General features: G+C 35.2%; 1 protein-coding gene across 1 annotated transcript in view; it reads left to right on the forward strand.

The window, feature by feature from the left end:
* Positions 1-19698, forward strand: part of LUZP2 (leucine zipper protein 2) — a gene marked incomplete at both ends in the record, with an annotated part of 467601 nt that overhangs the window by 207550 nt on the left and 240353 nt on the right. Inside the window, one exon of the mRNA XM_081240711.1 lies at positions 19041-19158. Within this exon, the coding sequence (XP_081096837.1) occupies positions 19041-19158 (118 nt within the window). The remainder of the gene's footprint in view (positions 1-19040; positions 19159-19698) is intronic.

Raw genomic sequence — 19698 nt, forward strand, 5'->3', positions numbered from 1 at the left:
CTTTGCACCTTCATTCTTTCTGCAAGTGTAGCCATACTTTTATATCTGTGGTCCTCAAAAGCAGTCAGAAGGGAGGAACTAGGTATTATTGGGAGAATTTAGTTGGCTGGTCTTCCCTTGTTCACCAGCAGTGATTATATGGAGAGAAGCTCATGGATTAAATACCTGCTGTAGTGTTTGCCTCTCTCAGCCACTGGTTTATCAGATCCCTAGAACATGAAAAGTTTAAGTAAACATGAGCCAGGATTCAGTCCTATCTCTGGAAGTAGTAACAGAAATTCACTCCTCTGGCGAGAGGGTTTTCTTTTGCCCCAAGTTAACTATGATTATCATTCACTGGGATTGATCCATTTAACATTTTAATAGGCCTCTACCACTGTCTTCTAGAGTGAAAGAGAAAATCAGCAAGCTGGGATTTCTGAATCACTCTGAAGTCTTGACAGGAAAAAAAAAATACTGATATAAATGAATGGTGGTGATTTTATTATTCTAGAGATGCCTTTGGAGTTTTCCCTCTGCACAATCAGAGATACCATGCAAGCTTTTTTTCCCCTCTTGCTTTAGAGTCTCTCTCTGACCAGATACAACTTGAACGATAGCAGGATCTGAAACCACTTAGCATATGAGGCTTATAAAGTCAATATAATTCCTATCAGTCACAGACACCAAGCAGAAGATTCATTTTCTGCATCAAACAGAATGCAAAGCCATGGATTCCTCTACTCCTAGTGAAGTTTCTGTATAGATACAAGAAGTTAATAAAAACCTAACACATTGATCGTGTATTGACAGGGATTTTTTCTCTGTGATTAATAGTCTCACATTCCATGCCAATGCTATAGAAAGCCCTTCTGAAAACTTCTACTACTTTTAAAGTAGCAATCCTTTCTCTGGTATGGATTGTCTTAATCACAAAGGATTTCTACTACTTGAATTATCCATTAAGAATACAACCTGACCTCTCACTACCACTGAACTTAATAAATCTCTCTAGCATAAATTTATCACATATTTTTACGATTATGTGTTTTAGACTGAGAACTCCATTAAGGCAATAACTATGTTTTAGACATTTCTGATTTTCAGACATAGCTCAAAAACTTATTTAAAAAAAAAAAAACAACAACCAAGAAAGCACAGTGTGTTCTACTTAGCTTGAATGAAGAAATAATGCTGATATTTATTGAGGGGGGGCAGGGTCAACTAAAATGGCTCCATACCTTTCAAGAACAAGCTAAAATTCCAACTATACTTTAAAATCTAGTGATAGATATTTTTCTAACTGGCTAGTTAGATAGTTAACTTCTGTCACCATGGTCATTAAGCAGCGTCCATTACATTCAAGTGGGAGAAGCAGTAAGGGAAACCTTTCCTCTGTGTGACCATTTAAACAATCTGGGGGACTTCCCTGGTGACACAGTGGTTAAGAATCTGCCTGCCAATGCAGGGGACATGGGTTCGAGCCCTGGTCTGGGAAGATCCCACATGCCGCGGAGCAGCTAAGCCTGTGTGCCACAACTACTGAGCCTGCGCTCTAGAGCCCTCGAGCCACAACTACTGAGCCCATATGCCACAAATACTGAAGACCGTGCACCTAGAGCCCATGCTCCACAACAAAAGAAGCCACCGCAATGAGAAGCCCATGCACTGCAACGAAGGGTAGACCCCACTCACCACAACTACAGAAACCCCGCGCACAACAATGAAGACCCAACTCAGCCAAAAATAAAATAAATTTAAAAAATTAAAATAAAAACAATAAATAAACAATCTAGGGCAAAATGGGACCAATATCTTTTCCCCTTGGATAAACTCTCCCTGCACATCACAAACTTCTAAACTCTCTGCAGAGATGAGCGTTTATTTCTGAACCTACCACTGGTAAAATATTTTGTAAACGTTTTGCCCCTCTTCAGCTTAAGTCACCACTGACTCCAAGAGTCACTTTATATCTGGAGAAGATTTTGAAAAACAAAGTAACTAAGGATCCCAAGTGACTCTCTACTTTTAGATCAGGGGTTCTTTATAAGGAGACTATGGCTTATGAACAGAAGTCTGCAGTGGCATCAGAGTGTTCTTTTCCTACAAGGTGTTCATGTGCCTTTTGAAATTTTACGTAAAATTTTGTCAGTTTATAAGTGTGTGGAAATTTTTCTAGGGACAGTTTTCATATTTTTGCAGGAATATCAAAGAGGCTGACAAACCCACAGAAGTTTAAGAAACACTGCTTGTGAGCTATCACAGTGGAGATAAGCATTCAAATTCTAAAGTCAGGATGTAAGGCAAAGTTACTCTTAAATTTTCCTGAATATTCCATACAGAAAATATACTTTTCTCAGTTAGTCCAATAGAAGTATATATTTTTTCCTTTTTCTCAGCCTCGAAAAAGATTGCTGTTTCTTTGCTGGAACATCTGATGCACTCAATATCTTATATTTAGGACTGTGTTGTCATTGGGAAGGGGAGAGGTTGATTCTTTGAAAAAATCACATCCAGCATCGTGTACATCATGAGAGACAATGCCTCTCATCTCACGCTTCTTTCAAGGCATATGCTAACTAAATGATGGGCATAATTATTAGCACTATAGATTTCTCTCTCTCCCCATCTCTCTCGTATTTTAGAGAAGTTAATTGAGTATTTGGGGGAAAATACAATTAAAATATCTTCCCAAGCCGGAAAACATCTCCACAAAGATAGAAGAGAAAGAAAACTATTTTATTATTGAATAAGCATGTGATCTGCATCACAGGCAATCTGCTAAAAGTTTGCAAAGAGAGCAAGAACTCTCATCTTTTTATATAACTGAGCATATACAACCTATTACATATTCTCAATATAAACAATAATTAGTTCTCAATTAAGAAGATTTAATAGTACTATTGGTCACACATTGCTCATCCTAAATTCACTTGGTAGTTGGGATATTCATCTGCATTACCTAATTGGCTTCATCCAAAGGAAAAATAAACATCACAACTCTATGACAGGAAGTAGTTTGTAACTTAAAGGGAGGTGCCTACTAAAGTTTGGTTCCTACTCTCTCACAGAAACCATAAGATAGGGATGCTATCTTTCTTGATGATTATATTTCAAAGAAATAGTTCCCAGGTCAATTAAGAAGGACATTTTTGGGTCTTAAAGATGGCTAGTGGATTATTATAATGTTAATGAAGATTTACATATATTTCAAACAGACAAAGAAAGAACTTGAGTTTTCTAAAGTAAATGCTCTGAGAGGGAAGAAAAATGTCTTTTTCTTATTTCAACAGGAAAATTTAAGCCTCTTACTTTAAATTTCCATTTGCCCTTACACTATAAAGTTAATGGTATTCTCATAAATTTTTATCAATTTGTGAAATTTAAATTAATCTATATATGTCACAGATGTGGAAACTGAGACCTAGAGAGTTACAGTGATTTTCTTGATGTTAGTGACAAAATCTGGAACTCAAATTTTTGATTTTCAAATTTCATAACTAATGAATATGCTAAAACATGCATCATGACGGTGATATTTTTCTACTCTTTATATCCTTTTTCTATCTCCCATGTCTTTATTCTGGAAAGTATTGCTCTAGTAAGGATTTTCTTTTGTAAGAATAGATATCAAAAGATTCATACAATGCCTACTTAGCTGTGAGCGATGGTTGTGAGGATGGAGATATCAAAGTCATATGTCTTCTTTGGTGTGTTTATTTATAAAAATTCAGTGACTTAAAAAGTTTCTTAATTAAAAACTTTAACTTGATTTTGTTATACACATATGCATATACACATAATTTTATATAAAGGCAGCACAGTCTATTTTTTCCTTTTTCCTTTTTGCTTGCCTTTCATCTCCTAAATTCCCTCTATCTGCAACCCTCCTTTGCCTCTGTTAACCCATTCTATTTCAAATTTCTGACCTTAAGCTATAATTTTATGTAGCCATACACAGGCACAAATACATTCACAGGGCATTATCATGGCTAGTATTATATACAAATATATAAATGCATCATACTCTACATTCTTTCTTTTACTACTCAAAACTGTTTCATGGAAACCCTTCCAAGTCATCTGGCATAGCTCTAATTGTTGTATAATTGAATCTTAAAATAATGTCATGTTGTCAGAGAAAACCCAGTCTGGACACTAGTTAAGAGAGAAAAACAGATTTTTTTCAGGGATTATTGCAATTGGGGAAAAAGAGATCTCAGTATAGAACAGTGCTCAATCCTGAATACAGCTTCAACATGTAGGGATTTATAGCTATAGAGCAGAATGAGAGTAAGTAGATGGTAAATTACTAAGAGGAAACATCAGGGGTAAGGGAGGATCCTGACTAACCCAAGGCGACAGGATTCTTGCTGAAAGCAGGTCAAAGTTGTCAGATATCACCTGGGCAATAGCGGAGGATAAGGAACTTGATCTGATATCAAAGATGATGAGATATTGAGGGGGGTGGGTTCTGGCTAACTGATTTAGCAAGATTCTTGCTACACCTGGCTGATGTGGGCCTGACAAGGATGGATGCCAAACTTGCTTAGCTGAGAAGAGGGCTCAGAGGAATCTGAGTGAAGTTTGGTCAGGAGAGCATCTTTGCCAATGTATGTAACAGTTTATTCAGGTCTCATTTTATTTCCAAATGTTTATCTATGATTAATGCTGCTTTAAATTTATGCTCTTAAGGGCTGGATAAATAGATTCCCAGCTGTAGGATTAGTGGGAGAAGAGGTGAATATTTTTAGTTTCAAGTAATCTTGCCAAAAGGCTTGTGATACTTCCATCTTTGACTATATTTGTATGAGAGACCCTCCCTTCCTAAAAGATAGATTTCTAGACTTCTGTACATAGGGACACAGAATGAATTCTGCCACACATCCACAGTGGGCTTGGGTTATTCTCTTAGTTTACATTGGCAGGCCTTGAAAGAAAAAGACTGCAAATACGCTGGTTGTCACTTTGAATGTTGGGTCTGATACAAAGAAAAGGAAAAGAATGGCTTCAGATAACACAGATGCCTCTTAGCAAAATAATCTGTGGCCTTTGAGCCAAGATTCAGAGGAATTCTACAGCTCTCTTGAATTTCTTGGAGGAAAGCATTGCAAATGTTTCCCAGGATATAATTCTCTGTGGTCGCCAATTTAATATCCTGACCAAGCCAAGTAAAAGTCACTTTTATTCAGTCTTTTTGACTATGAATAAATAAGAATCTACACTTTGGAATAGCTTCGACAGCTGTTGTGGGGGGAGGATAATTTAAATATTTCTTCTTTTTGATATATATTTGAGTTGGAAACCTGACTATATATATTCCTAAATATATCTTCTTTAGTGTTTCACAAAGCAGTAAATTTCCTATATAAAGCTTTCAAAACTTTTGAACATGGCATTCAAGGGTTTTGATAATTTGAATCTTTCCAACTTTTTCAGGTCTTACTCAATAGCCCAGTAAGTACCCTATATGCAATTTAGACTATATTACTTGCTGATTTACAATTTATACGCACTCAGCACTTTCTCATTTGCATTGTCATCACTCATATTGTTCCCTCTGCTCAGAATATCTTTTCCATTTACTGCATTTAATAATCCTATGCATCATTCAAACCCCAACACAAATATCTTTTCTTCCATGAAATTTTCCATGGTTGTTTAAGCTGAAGTTGATCTCTCCTAATGACTTAGTCATATCACCTTTTGCCATATGTTATCCTCATTTCCATATGTGTTCTATTTTAGCTATATATTGCAAGCCACTGGATTAGGGATGATGTATTGCTAATGTTGATCATTTTTTCAAAGATTCCTACATGTAGAAGGAACCAAGAAAATATTTACTGGGTTCATTTATTATAATGAGACTACATAATGCAATATTTTGTCATCAAATATATCTAGAGTTGAAGACTACCTACGTGATATACTATCTGTGTGACCTTGGAGAAATTACCCTGCGTCTCTTTTTCTTGCTTGTAAAATGGATTTATAATGTCACTTACATTTCAGGATGATTATGAGAATTAATGATATGTGTGAAATATCAGCCACATGTCTGACATATAGTTGTGCATAATAAATATTAGATATTATTTTTTTAAGAATAAATAACATGAAACTACAGTTTTGGCTGCCATAATAAATGATTCTTTATATATAGGCAGAAATGCTGCAGACAGTTTGAATGGAGGTTTATATTTCTGCAATTATTGTTGTTGTTCTTTTTGGGGGGAAAAGCAAAGTTTCTTGAGATCTCATAACACTAATCCAGAGCTTTGAATTTTATGAGGTTTAAATCTGGAGGTATTCAAAAAACTCTTGTAGGATTTTTTCATTTAAAACAAAAACTAAAAGAACACTTAAAATGATGTTGAAACATTAAAAGACTGCTCCATGATAAGTGTCATTGATTTCATTGTATTTGCATTTGGAATAAACATCCAGAAATATTGGTTATGGCAGGTCATCAAAGGAACAAAAAGAATAAGGAAAAGTTCCAAATCATGAGGATAAGTCACAGGATATGAAAACTAGTTTGTAGAGGTTTTCACTGGCCCAATCCAGGACAGTTTAAACATGAAATTAAATAATAATTTTTAGGAAAAAAAAGGGAAGCGATACATGGTTCCAAGCACATTTTATTCTATAAAAGCTGTTGTACAATAACTCATTAAAAAATACTAACTCTAACAATTAATTATAAACTGAAGAAATGGACAGAATAAATGATCTGCAAATTCAGAAAAGGAAGGAACTATATAGTTCTAGGAGGAGATTTCATGGAGGAAGTAAGATATGGCAATTTTTCTCTCTAGATTGGCAAACAGAGTAGGTAAATGTACCCCAGGCTGATGTAAGTATTCCATCAAAAGCTAGAAGTGGGCTTCCCTGGTGGCGCAGTGGTTGAGAGTCCGCCTGCCGATGCAGGGGACACGGGTTCGTGCCCCTATCCCGGAAGATCCCACATGCCGCGGAGTGGCTGGGCCCGCGAGCCATGGCCGCGGAGCCTGTGTGTCCGGAGCCTGTGCTCCGCAACGGGAGAGGCCACAGCAGTGAGAGGCCCGCGTACAGCAAAAAAAAAACAAAAACAAAAAAAAAAAAACAAACAAACAAAAAAAAAAGCTAGAATTGAGAATTCATTCAGCCAAACTACATTTATTAAGTACTTCACAATGTGCTAGCAAATAAAAACAATCTGGACTTAAGGAAATCACTTATTCAAAAAACTATTGCAATAAGAATGCTCTAACCATTAAATCTTCACCTTAGAGTGAAGACAGAAAAGGCTTTCTTTTATAGACAGAAGTAACACAAGGCTAGAAAGAAGTGGGTATGGGCCAGTGGGGTGAGCAGGTGGTGTGATAAGACAAGTGAACAGGAAATGTTTCTTAACCATTGGCTGATTCTCAGAAGGGATTGTTAAGCTGGGGAGAGGTGGTGTGTTCCTTGTTCCAATGCTTGCTTCAGTTCCCAGTACTTGCTTAAGCTCAAAACGCGACAACCTTCAAAGGGCCTTGGGGCAGGAAGGAAACCTGGTGATAATTGGATCAGATGAAGTAGCAGGCATTTTGTCCACATTGGTCAGTGGGGGCAAATATTTCAGCTTACTAATCATTTATGAGGCAAATAATGGGCTTTGGAGGATCTATGTTTGACTTTGTCAAAGGTTGACAAGGGGGTCATCTGTGAGTCTGATCTAAGTCATATGGGAAGGATCGTTTTTGGCAGTAAGACATTTCCTAGAACACAAAGTTTGGGGTCAATTTCTTAACCACTGATAATTTCCAGGAGCACAGGGCTCAGGTACAATTTAACATTGTCAGTAGAAAATGCTGTGCTAGGCAATAATAGTACTAGACAACATTCATGCAATCAAAGATTTCAATTTTGTGGTGAGACATATACGTACACGTAAATAATATACATAAATCATACATACATAAATAACATACATGAAGATACATACATAAATAATATACTATTAATATAAATGAATATTACATATAAATAAATATTATAATAAATTACACTGTTAATATAAGACTCTGAAGGGAGATGGAGAATAGAGAAAGAGAAGAGACTGTCTTGATGTATGTAGAGGTTTCATGTTGTGAAATCAAGTGTTAAGACTAGAGTATGACGTTTTTTGAGGGTTTTGGCTATTAGGAAGAATTTAATATATGATTATTAGGGGGATTTATTTTAATTTCAGTTTCAGTTTATTCATACAAATGAAAATGGACAAAAACACATTTAGGGACTTCCCTAGTGGTCCGGTGGTAAAGGATCTGCCTACCAATGCGGGGGACGCGGGTTTGATCCCTGGTCGGGGAACTAAGATCCCACATGCCGCAGGGCAACTAAGCCCGCGTGCCACAACTACTGAACCCTCACACCTCAACTAGAGAGCTTGGGTGCCGCAAACTGCAGAGCCCCCACACTCTAGAGCCCTCGCGCCACAACTACAGAGCCAACACGCTCTGGAGCCCACGCCCTGTAACTAGAGAGAGAGAAAAATTTTTTTTAATATTTTCAGGAAATTCTCTTCAGTTGCTAATTAACCAAACACAGGACACATAAGATGAAAGGGATCAGCAAAGGAAACTGAAGGAATATGAAGATAGTTTCAAGCCAGAAGGCAAGCAGCCTTGACCTTGACATAGCCCAAGGAACTACCTGTTTTGAACTATAAGTGGATCCAAATAGAACTTTAAGTTTAGAAAGTCTGATTCGAACTCAGTGTATTAAATGGATTGGAGAAGCAAATAAGAAGTCAATTAATATAGTGCTATAAATATTTAGATAATGAAGAATTGAACTGACAGTAAGATTGGGTAGTTGCAAATAAAATAGTTCAAATATTCACTAAAATTTTCATCTTTAGTGAAATTAGACAAGTTTATTGTCAAACAATTTTAGAGCCAGTGAAAAAACTGGAAAAAAAAAAAGTCAAAACACTTTGAAGGCATTGGAGAACCACCAATGCACAAGGTGGCAAGTACTCAAAGGACCAATCCCTGAGAAATGAAGTACAGGAGTTAACTCAGCAATTGTGGTTATGTAACAGATCATTTGCAAATATGACCATAATCATTCTTCGCCTTACATACAAGCTCATTTACAATATGACTTTTAAGCTTCTCCCATCAAGAAGTAAAGTGTATTTCTTTACCTCTTGAATCTGGACTGAACTTGTGACTTGTTTTGTGACCAGTATAACATGGCAGATGTGATATCTTGTGATTCCAAGATTAAACCTGAAAACATATTCCTTTACCTCTGCTGATTCTCTTAGAACCCTGATGAACTGCAATATGAGCAAGGCTGGCTAGCTTGCTGGAGGAAGAAGACATATGGGCCAGTTGTCTTCACTGACAAACTGACATCATGTCAATCGCAGTGCAGAGACATTTAGTTGACCAGGGAATCACAGAAACAAGAGTAAGCCCAGCCAAGATGAAGACTGCCCAGTTGCGCTCAGACCAGATTGCTGACGCCTAGAATCATGAACCAAATGAATGACAATGAAATGGACAAATTCCTAAAACTCATGTGTCTTCCTAATATTGACACAGGACAGTTAGGATATCTGAATAATTAAGAATATGTTAAATCACTGAATCTGTGAATACCTTCCTACAAAGGATACTGCAGACCATGATTATACATATCGATTCTACTAATTTAGGGAAGAAATATTACCAATCATACAAAAATTCTTTCAGATAATAGGAAAAGAGGGAATACTTCCCAATTTGTCTCATGAACTAAACATAACCTGTATCCCAAGCTTTGTAAGGATATAATGAGAAAGGAAATTTACAAGTGAATTTCTCCCATGAGAATAAATGTAAAAATCCTAAACAAATTATTAGCAAACAATCTCACAGAATTATATATAATAAAGAATTAATTTCAATAATGAGAAATTTACTTAATGCAATCATTTATTATACACATAAGATGTATATAATTCAGCATATTAATAGTATAAAAGAAAAAATGTAATTCAGCATATTAATAGTATAAAAGAAAAAATGTGTATGATCATCTCAACAAATGCATTCATGAGACAAGTTTTTGATGTGATACTGCTACATTACAGATTACTCCAAAAGCTTAATGGTTTTACAATAACATTAATTTTTCAAACTCAGGTTGAAGAGTGACTGAGGTGATTTCTGCTTCAGAATATGAATCAAATTCATGTTTTTTCTCCTTTTTTTTTTTTCTGAAGAATCCTGAAATGGCAATAGTTATCTGGGGGAATTTCTTCTTATAGCCATTAGTAGGAGAACAAGCGGCTAAACAAAATCAAACAATATTTAAAGTCTTTGATGTGTCATGTCCACTAACATTCCATGGGAGTGTCACATGACCAACCGAGTGGTGTTGGAATGTTTATTCTGCCTACATTTGCAACATGGCAAAGGTAGGGAGGAATGAAAGAATTATGAGTATATAATAACATGTACAGTAATGAAAAAAGACCCTACTCATTTGACAACATTCAAATTCCATTCACAACTAAAACAGAACAGATTAAGAAACCAAGAATAAAAGGGAACTTTTTACTGTTCAGTAAAAAGTAAAAATCAGTAACAATCAGTAAAAAAAACCTGATTGTTTTTAAAAAGTGAATAAAAAGGCCTATAGGAAATACCATATTTGTGATATTGAAATGCTTTCCCCTGCCATCTGAAATATGAAAAGGATGTCTGTATACCTGCAATCTGGTATAAGAAAAGGATATTTATATCGCCAGTTCTACTGAACATCGTAGAATAGGTTCTTGGTTCTGATAACAAAGTAAGGTAAAGAACTTATTAAATGATTTAAGAATTGAAAAATAAAGAGAAACTATCATTTTTTACAGACAATATGATTGTTTGTGTAGAAAATACAAAAGATTCTACAAATAATTTTTTAAATTGAGTTTGCTGAAAGGAAAATCATACACAAAAATCCATTTTTAAATCCATCCAAAATGGCCTGAGAAAAATCATTTCCAACAAGATAAAATTGGGGGCTTCCCTGGTGGTTCAGTGGTTGAGTGTCCGCCTGCCGATGCAGGGGACACGGGTTCGTGCCCTGGTCTGGGAAGATCCCACATGCCGTGGAACAGCTAGGCCCATGAGCCATGGCTGCTGAGCCTACGCGTCTAGAGCCTGTGCTCCGCAATGGGAGAGGCCCGCATACTGAAAAAAAAAAAAAAAAAATTGGAAATGAATGTCTGAAAGGGAACGCATTTATAATCAGATAAAAAATTCAAATATCTAGCTATTAATCCAAGTGATACAAGACTTGTACACAAAACACTATAAAATGTTGAGAGAATATTTTAAAATCTTTAAATAAATAAATGAAATGTGGGTGAAGCGGAAAATTTAGTATTTTTAAAATGTCAATACACAAACATCTTATTAGTACTGACAGTTATTTTGTTGTTGTTGAAATTGACAAACCAAAAGGTATATGGTAATGCCAGGGGCCATGAGGGGCAAGAGAATCTTGAAGAAAAAGATAAAATTCAAGTTTTCAGATTACGGGATATCTACATTTCACAATTTTATAAACTATATTATTTGAGACAATGGCATTAACAAAAGGATAGATGAATAGTAAAATTTGATGGATTAAATAATATAGGAACAGGCACTTTTTAATTTAGAAAATGAATTTATGAAAAAATGGCATTGCAAAATACAGGGAAGTAATTATATGTCTAATAAATGGTGCTGAGTTATTTGTATATACATATGAAAATAAATGTATTTTGACCCCTAAGTCATTCAATACAAAAACTTTCAGGTGGATTGCAGACCTAAAATGTGAAGAGTTAAATGAATAATTTAACTAATTATTCAATAATTAAGCTTCTAGAAAATAACATAGTAAGTAAGCCTACATTTCTTTATTTGGGTATAAAAGAGACAACTCCTAATATAAAAGGTTAATAATTTGGTCTATATTTGTATTATCAATACAAATATATTTGTAGTCATCAAAAGACACCATTAAGAAATTGAGAATTCAAGCAGCAAAGTAGGGAATTTTTTCAATACATTTAACCAACAAACATCTCTGATTTGGAATATATAAATACCTCCTATGAATCAGTATTAAGCAATGGACAAACTAATGGGGAAAAGGCAAAAGGCATGAACAAGCATTTTATAAAAGAAAGTATGCAAATATTATCTTTAGTAAAGTGCTTACTTTATGAATCAACAGTAAAATGCAAATTATAGCTAAATTGAGATACTATTACACAACTACTAGAGTAACTGAAATTAAAGAAAAAAATACTGGGGCTTCCCTGGTGGCGCAGTGGTTGAGAGTCCGCCTGCCGATGTAGGGGACACGGGTTCATGACCCGGTCCGGGAAGATCCCACATGCCGCAGAGCGGCTAGGCCTGTGAGCCATGGACGCTGGACCTGTGCGTCCGGAGCCTGTGCTCTGCAACGGGAGAGGCCACAACAGTGAGAGGCCTGCATACCGCAAAAAAAAAAAAAAAAACAACTGACAATACTAATGTTAATAAGATTGTGAAATGGACTTCTCCACTTCTACTCTATAGCAGTTTGGAGAATTCTTTGGCAGTATTTACTAAAGTTGTACAAAGGCATACTCTATAATAGAGCAATTCCATTCTTAGCTATATACCCAGCATACATGTATTTATATGTTAAATACAAGGCATATAAAATATTAATAGCAGCATTATTCGCAACAGTCAAAAACTGGAAAAAAAAAGCACGTGTCTGTCAACACTAGAATACATTACAGCATAATTATTTACTAGTGTACCAAGTAGCAATAAGAAATAACAAACTATTTCTCTACAGAAATTTCGTGTTGTATAAAACAAGTCAAACACAAAAGACATTCAGTGATTGCACTTGTATAAATTTGAAACATAAGCAAATGATTATAAAGTAATAGAAGTCAGAATGTTAGCTCTATTTGGGGAGAGCTTTTGAAAATACACTTTGGGTATTTTCAAAAGTGTATTTTCTGTTTGTAAAATTTTTTGTCATGGGATTGTGCATTTTTTTCTGCATGAACGTTATAACTCAATAAATTTTTTATTTTCAAAACTGGACTGAGAAAAATGGTATCACCTGAAAATTACAGTAAACCGTTGCATACATTTTGCTCAGTGGTGAAACATAATTAATACATCTATTTTAGGTCAAGCACAAGATAAAAGACATATCATCATTTTCTCTATTCAACCTTGTTTTGGAGGTCTTAGCCAGTGCAATTAGCAAAGAAAACAAATAAATGTTATAACTATTAGAAAAAAGTGTTGTCTACTTTAAAAAGCCAAATGAATCAACTGAGTAACGGTAGAACTAAGTTTGTTTAATAAGATATCCAGAATCAAGATCAACTTATAAAGTCAATAGCTTTAAAAGAAGCTGACAATATTCATTTAGACAATTGAATGGAAAAATCCATCCACAATAACAGCAATAGGTCTAACAAGAAATGAATAAGAACTCTATGAAATAACTGTAAAACATTACTGAATTGTATAAAATAACTAGAACAATATATGAGACACTGTATGTTTCTGGACCGGAAGATGCCTTATTGTTATCTAGTTCCCTAAATATAACTATAATATGAATGCGATTTTAATTAAATTCCCTGTTGGAGTTTTTGAGAAATTGACAAGCTGATTCTAAAATTCACTGAGAAGAAACAAATACAGAAAAAAATTTCAGTAAAACTGAATAAAACAGTTGGGTAAAATCTAGGAAATATCAAAATATAGTGCACAGTTTCTGTAACTAAACCATGATATGGCTCTGAGACAAATTCATCTATAGATCAGAATAGATATTTCAAAACATACAGTAAAAAGGAATTTGATACATAAGAAAAATGTCATTTCAAAATCAGTGATGAAAGGATTGTCCCAGTTATGCTAAAACAATTGGCTATCCACATCTAAGTTATATTGCTACCTTTTACCATATGTATAAACATATTCCAAAATTAATTTGGTAGTTTAGCAACAATTAACAATTAATGCATTTTCATAAGCATACACAACCTTTTAAAGAATAATATTGGGATGGAGACGATCCACCTGTGCAAGAACAATTCAGATGCCATAAAGGAAAATATTTATCTAGAAATATATTTTAAAAATTGTAGGGGATGATAAATTGAAATACCAATAACAGATTTGGAAAATGTTTTCCATATATCAATAATAACAACTAAAAACCATACTGTACCCAGACAGTCTATAAATCAATATGTTAGATAACTGTTATGGATTGAATTGTGTCCCCCCCCAAATTCATATATTGAAGTCCTAACCCATCATATGTGACATCATTTGGAGATGGGTGTTTGCAGAATTGATCAAGTTAACATGAGGTCACCGGAGTGGGCTCTAAATCAATATGACTGGTGTCCTTATAAAAAAGGAAAATTTGGACATGGAGTCGCATATAGAAGACAATGCGAAGAGCCATAGAGGGAAGACAGCCATCTGCAAGCCAAGGGGACAGCCCTAGAACAGATCCTTCCTTTACAGCCCTCATAAGAAGCTAACTCTACCAACAACTTGATTTTGGATTTCTAGACTCTAGAATTGTGAGACAAAAAATTCTGTTGTTTGAGTCACCCATCCTGTGGTATCTTATTATAGAAGCCCCAGAAAATTAATACAATAACTAATCCAAAATTTAAATAGGTAAATGGCCTAGACAGATAACTTATAGAGGAAGAAATACAAGTGCTGATTAAAGTAATGAAAATATAATCAGTCTTTCTAAGGAAGTGATTGGAAATTATATCAGAAAGAAGATATCATTGTTCACCCATGCCATCAAGAAATATTATATAAAGGGAGGGAGGACAATTTCCAGTTCAGGTGAAAGTGTTGAGAAGAATATCAGAATACACTGTACTGATAAGAGAAGTACAGACTAGCCTAGTTTACAGGAAGACAATTTACTGTTGCCTATCAAAATTAACGTGTCAATTTTAGAGTGAAATATTTCCACTTCTGGGAACATATGTCATAGAAAATTTTAAGAAAAATATTTTTACCCATTTATATGGACTTCATTACTTTTCAAGAGAGAAAGAAAAATTGAAAACACCTTAAATGTCCAGTGGTGAAATATACTACAGTATGGGCATAATGGAAAGAGCTCCAAGACAAACAAGACAGTTGCAAAACATGACTGCATGAGGGTCATATTTTTTGTTTTATGTTATGGGAAAAAAACATGTATTGGAAGATAAACATGCACTCATTTGTAAGTCTAAGAAGATCTGATAAGATGCTAACCAATGCTTCTGTCAAGGTAGTTTACTTCTACAGAGTAACTGATTTCCCCTTTCATAAGGCCTTTGAATGATTGAATCTAGAGTGGTGCTATTAACACTTTTGGCTATATTTTTCTGATAAATGATTTCTTCATGGTTCTTAGTGTATTTGCCAGAAAATAAAGGAATTAAAATTGGTTTTCCTTTCCTCATGAAGTTACTTGAACGCCAGATATGAGAATGAAATTAAAAGATGATTATAAATAATTATAAAGGAAATGCTATTCATAATTTTATTTAATGACAAATAATAAATGGCAAATAAATCCAAATACTGAAAACTTATATATGCAACAGTGATGGAAGAAATCACACAGAATAAGTTCTGTGATGGGCACAGTGAGCTATTATCTATAAAGAATTCCTAGCCAATCAGTATGTTCTTGACAGTATAATGGCAAAGACAGTGGACACTGGAGACTGACTGATACACTTCCTTGATATGTTCTTGGAAATTATTATTCCTATGACTCAATTTCTTCAGCGATAAAATGGAATTAATACTAGTGTTTATTAATACTAGTGCTTATCTCATAGAGTTGTTCTGAAGATTAGATGCGTGAATGAATATATGTAAGACCATCTTGCATATAATACATTGTCAGTGCTTGTAATCTAGCACTGTCATTTATTATGGTCACTTAAGATAATTTTAGAGATGTGTTTATTGTCACAAATATTCAGGAAAGAAAATCATGTCATGAAGTAAGGTTGTATAATTAGAAGTAGATGACGATGTGCCTTGCTGTTCATTATTTGACTTTGCTAGTATGTCTGAAAGGAAACCTGGGGCATTAATAACTATCTTATTACTGTTCATCAGTGAAAATCTCAAGGCCAGGGAGAAATATTGAGGTTCTTGCAATGGAACATTCCAATTTCCTTCAAACAAGAGGAATGTGAAGAGTGTTAGAAACCCGCATTTAAAAAATGAGAAAAGGCAAAGAATTGTAATAGAAACCTATTGCAGATGGCATGCATTTATTAATCATGACTAAGGCCATTGGTAGACCCAGTTACTTTATAATTCTGCAGAAAGACTGTAAATTCATCAAATTTCTCAGTCATAAATATTTTATACTTTTAAAAATGAATTATCTACTGTGGGTTCAAAGACTACATAAGTTGCTGCTAACACAACAATCTGTGCGAGGTCGTGTAGCATTGCATTTTACAAACAAAGAAACTAAAGATGAGAGAATTTGAGCTATTTTCCTACAAGTTTAATGTTGAACTTGTCAACCCAACTTTGACTAAAAAACTGTTCATAAAATGGATTCTCTCTTGGTGAAGGTCTGTGTTTAACTGTTGCCTAAACCAGAGACATGGCAACATTAATAACTAACTCCTTCCCACTCTTTCCCTATAACACACACACACATACAAAATAAAAAATTTTAATTATACATTATTGATTCAGTTTTGTTTATTTTGCTGAAATCAAACCAAGCTTTCCTGTCTCTACTGCTTCCAAACTAATGTAGGCCACCACAGTCTTTTCCATGGCTTATTTCAGTGGTAACTTCCTTAACAGTCTCCTTTTTTCCAGATTTTTCCATCCTCCAGTGCATTTCCCAGTTTTTAACCAGGGAAATCTTTCCAAAACATAAAACTGACCATGTCACTCCCTGCTTAAAACCTTTCAATTGCTTCCCCTTGATTCCTTTTTTTAAATAGATAAGTTCATTTGTGTCTTTTTTTTTAACTTTTTATTTTATATTGGAGTATAGCCAATTAACAACGTTGTGATAGTTTCAGGCGTACAGCAAAGCAACTCAGCCATACATATACATGTATCCATTCTCCCCCAAACTCCCCTCCCATCCAGGCTGCCACATAACATTGAGCAGAGTTCCCTGTGCTATACATTAGGCCCTTGTTGGTTATCCATTTTAAATATAGCAGTGTGTACATGTCGATTCCAAACTCCCTAACTATCCCTTCCCCCCACCCTTTCCCCCGGTAACCATAAGTTCATTCTCTAAGTCTGTGAATCTGTTTCTATTTTGTAAATAAGTTCATTTGTATCATTTCTTTTTAGATTTTGTACATAAGGGATATCATATGATACGTTTCTTTCTCTGTCTGACTTACTTCACTCAGTATGACAATCTCTAGATCCGTCCAAGTTGCTGCAAATGGCATTATTTCATTCTTTTTAATGGCTGAGTAATGTCCCATTGTGTATATATATACCACATCTTCTTTATCCAGTCCTCTGTTGATGGACATTTAGATTGCTTCCATGTCTTCCCCTTGCTTTCCAAACAATGCCCATACTCCTAACCATCATTTAAGAGTTTTGCATACTTTTGCTCATGCTCTCCACATCCTCATTTCAGCAGCAAACCTCTCTACCCCCATTTTCTACTCCAAACCTTCTGACATTTATGCACTTATTTTTTAATTCAGTAGGCTCATTTTCATTAGTATTTACATGTGCTTTCCCCCTTTCGTATAGCTAAATTCTATTTATCTTTCAAAATGCATATATTTTATATTACTTTTACCAGGAATTCTTCTCTGGATTCGTGATTCTAACCTCTAATCACCTATGTGTACCAATTAATCATTTTTAACCTTTCCCTATCAGGTATAGTTCTGTGCTGCACTGACAACTCTTTCCTTGTCTACATTCTTCCCCCACACGTGCATACTTGCTATAATATATATAAATACACACACACACACAAATATACACACTACTTGTTCATTCATTCCTTAAGTAGGATCTTAGGGTAGTAACTTAATTTTTCTGAGCCCAGTCTTTTATATCAGCAAAATTAGAATTACAATACCTGTATTATTATCTTGCAAAGTCCATGTGAGAAAAATGGGGAAAAATGTACATATATATGTATGATAATGAGATTAGTCTTTCCTTCCTTGTAATAGATAACAAGTCTGTTCAAATTTCACTGTAATTACTATAGTTATTGACTGATTTTTAGAGGTATTTTCTTTAATAGCAATAGAGATTTTGAAAGGGGTGCCTTTTCAGTGCACTTCATTCCCTACAAACCAAGGGCGAAGCAAAGCCCCTCCATTCTGCTCTGGTTCCACCCCCAAGTTTGTACCCCCAGTGTCAGAACCTGTCTACATCTCTGATCTAACTTGGTTCAAATCAAATCTCTTGCTGTAAAACTTCAATGACCTTAGAAAAAAGTGTGTAATGTCATGGAAAATATCTATTTTCCAAGAGGTATCTGATAAACTATGTTATACATTCAAAAGATGTGCAGTGTTGTTCTGGAAACTCTGTAGCCTGGATAATCCTCAATGCAAAATCAAACATTTCTTTAAAAAACTGGTATTTCAATTTTCCCTTTTTAGATGAACTAATAAAAACAAAACATCCGGGCTTCCCTGGTGGCGCAGTGGTTGAGAGTCCGCCTGCCGATGCAGGGGACACGGGTTCGTGCCCCGGTCCGGGAAGATCCGCAGAGCGGCTGGGCCCATGAGCCATGGCCGCTGAGCCTGCGCGTCCGGAGCGTGTGCTCCGCAACATGAGAGACCACAACAGTGAGAGGCCCGCGTATCGCAAAAAAAATAAATAAATAAAAAATAAATCCTAGTAATTAAGGTTTCAGTTTATCTAGATTTTGCTTAAAATGCAAGGGTCTGTGATTATGGCCAAAATGGCTAAAGCCAAGTGAAGGCATTTGGGGGGCCCTCATGCCTTTTCTTTCTGTGTTAGACAGGACTCTGGAGAGCTAGAAAAGCAGCTGAAGCAAGTCTTGAAGGAGCGGAGCACCATCCTCCGCCAGCTGACAAAAACATCAAGAGAACTTGATGGAATTAAAGTCAACCTTCAGGTGAGATGAAAACTAATTTTCCCAGCAGCAAAGGGTAGGGAGTCACCTGGTTTGTCTCATTGGGTTAACATGTAAAGACTTCTGCATTTTTTACCAGTTTTGAATATATTTCTGGGCTTGAACATGGGAGTTATTATTTATTATTATATGAGCTTTGAAAAGAAATGTTATTTGAAATGCAGTCTGGGAATCTGTGGTTTGCAAATTCAGGAATGAGAAAACTGTGTGCTTGGCAAAGCCATCAATTTCTCAGAGTTTCTAAGATCAGTTTGACCCCTGTGTTTTTTACATTACAAAATGATGAACAGCAGTTATGGCTAAGAGTTATAAATGAATATAGAAATGATCTCTTGAAGAGAACTTTAAATTCCACAAAGGATAGTTCTGAAAATTCTTTAATAAACCTCATTACTAAAATGGGTAAATGCCTCGCAAAGGAAAGTGTCATCTGTGAAAATGTATTAGCACTCAGTGAAATCTAAATCAAAAACCAAAGACAAGATCTATATGTGATAAGAAAAGTTTCTGAAATATCTGAGA

This window comes from Mesoplodon bidens, assembly GCF_964165515.1.
Source record: "Mesoplodon bidens genome assembly, chromosome: 7".
Lineage (NCBI taxonomy): Eukaryota > Metazoa > Chordata > Mammalia > Artiodactyla > Ziphiidae > Mesoplodon > Mesoplodon bidens.